Genomic DNA, 1,990 nt, shown 5'->3' with positions numbered 1-1,990 from the left:
TCGATTCATAGAGTATGCTGAGGGCGCTCTTTTTGATTGAAAATAGTACCCCACATTCCCCCGACGGCCTTTGCCTCCTGACATCCACACAAGGAAGGCCATCACCGCGCAACTGTGAACGGCGGCCATCACCACCATCTCCGTGGCGACAGCCGGGCAGAGGCCTCTCGCGACGGCCGATGGCGACTGGCCGGCGCTGTCGGCGGGCGAGTTTGCGGCGCACGCGCTGCGCGTAGGCGGCGCGTGGGCGGGTGGCCCGCCCGGCCGTCGGTGAGCACCGGACGCGAGGGTCGCTGGGTCGGTCGGTCGGCTCCTAACTAACTCGCTGCATATCAAGGGCGTAGACGCCCTTATGCATATAGTAGCGATGAGCTCACTAGCTAGAGCTCACACTAGAGGCCGTCATCGCATTCGCCCTGGGACCCAGCGCTGACTTCTGGCTGTCGTTGCGGTCTATCCCTTTCTCGACTGTCTGAGCTTGTGCGTCTTGGGTTGTGTTTTTGTGTGAACGGTGACTCGAAGAGATGTGCCCGCTTTACCACGGAGACGAGTCGTGAGGCAAGCCGGGTACACATGAGGGGCGCTCTTGTGCTGCTCTTTGCCGCATGCGGGCTGGCGGGGAAACACGGTGGTGCTGGGCACAAGCACCAAACACCAGCCTGCGTTGAGCATCCGAAGGAGTGCACAGACCTCTGCGCGAGCGTTGGCAAGTTTGTAGGAATGAACCGCAAAGGAGTGCAAGACGGACGTGGATGGAGCTGGTACTACCCAGCCGTGCAGAAGTACGCCACCTGCATTCGCGCGGAGAAGTGGGTGGAGGTGGGTGCCGCGTGGGGCGCGCTTGCAAAGCACATGCTGCAGCATGCGACGATCGAAGCAGGTGGGCCGATCGCGGAGTACCACATCGTCGACCCCTTTCTTGGCGGGTATGACGAGAAAGATCCGATGAGCCGGATGTTCCGGTTGGCCGTCGCGAACCAGTCCTACGAGAACATCTCAATCGCGTGGGCCCAAAACATTGGCTGGGCTCTTGGCGGCGGCGGTGAGGCTGCCGCGGGCTGCCGCTTGCGCGTCCACCGCGAGACGTCCGTCAGCGGCGCGCGACTCTTTGCAGACAAGAGCGTCGACGCCGTGTTCATCGACGGGCTGCACACGTACGAGGGCGTGAAGGAGGACATCATCGCGTGGGCACCCAAGGTCAGGGAGGGCGGCTCGCTCATCTTCAACGACTACCCAAACACCGTGTGGTTTGCTGGCATCCAACGGGCAGTGGACGAGGAGGCCGCACGGCGCGGAGTATCGCTTCGCTTCATCAACCCAAAGCAGCATGACAACGCCGTCCTGGGTGGCGATCCCAACTGCGCTGAGCTGGCGCCTCCCCAAGCGAAAAGGCAGGGCAAAAAGCACGGCCACGGCAAAAAGCACGGCGACGCATAGCGCCGCCTACAGGCGACGCACACCGCGGGCGCCGGAGCTGTGCCTCGATCCGGCCCGCCTAGTGTGGGGGAGGGCGGTCATGCCGCGGAGTACGGAGGGTTGCTCGTCCCCGAGCCCACCCCGGCACACAATAAAGCCTTCCAATGCGGGCGGTCATGCCGTGCAGTACGGTTGCTCGTCCGTCGTCCCTGAGCCCACCTCGGCACACACAATAAAGTCTACCAGTGCGGGCGTGTCGCCCCCTACCGTAAAGAGTCTCACCTTATGCTTTGAATCGGCCGAATGGGTGGGAGCGACAGACGGCGCAGCCCTGTCCGCTGCCGACTTGGGCGCGGGATGGCGCCTGTGCGGCACGGACCCGCAAGCGGCGCTCGTCGGAGGGGGCACCGTCCACCGAGACCGACCCTGGCGAGGAGCCGGCGAGCCGCTGGGGTGGGACGCGACGCAGCGAGACGCCTCACCGGCTGCCGTGCCGGCCCCTGTGTCGCGCCCCGCGCTCGCAGCGGCCGCCGCAGCCCTCGACCAGCCCCACAGCCTCATCGACACTCGATGC

The 1,990-nt window shown here is 64.7% G+C and overlaps 1 protein-coding gene across 1 annotated transcript; it reads left to right on the top strand.

Annotated features, from left to right (window-relative positions):
- The first annotated feature begins 551 nt into the window (after positions 1-551).
- On the top strand, positions 552-1,705 carry EMIHUDRAFT_373460 (hypothetical protein). Its single transcript, XM_005785829.1, is given in 2 exon segments — positions 552-1,463; positions 1,481-1,705. The coding sequence occupies 1 exon segment, from the start codon at positions 574-576 to the stop codon at positions 1,435-1,437; it is 864 nt and encodes a 287-aa protein (XP_005785886.1). The 5' UTR covers positions 552-573; the 3' UTR covers positions 1,438-1,463; positions 1,481-1,705.
- The last annotated feature ends 285 nt before the right edge of the window (positions 1,706-1,990 follow it).

The sequence above is a fragment of the Emiliania huxleyi genome, assembly GCF_000372725.1.
Source record: "Emiliania huxleyi CCMP1516 chromosome Unknown EMIHUscaffold_1579, whole genome shotgun sequence".
Taxonomy (NCBI): domain Eukaryota; phylum Haptophyta; order Isochrysidales; family Noelaerhabdaceae; genus Emiliania; species Emiliania huxleyi.
The sequence above is the reverse complement of the archived record's forward strand: the minus strand, read 5'-3'. Positions and strand labels throughout refer to the sequence as shown.

Coding starts and splice junctions, on each gene's coding strand:
- EMIHUDRAFT_373460 (XM_005785829.1), top strand. CDS start 574: ATGAGGGGCGCTCTTGTGCTGCTCTTTGCCGCATGCGGGCTGGCGGGG.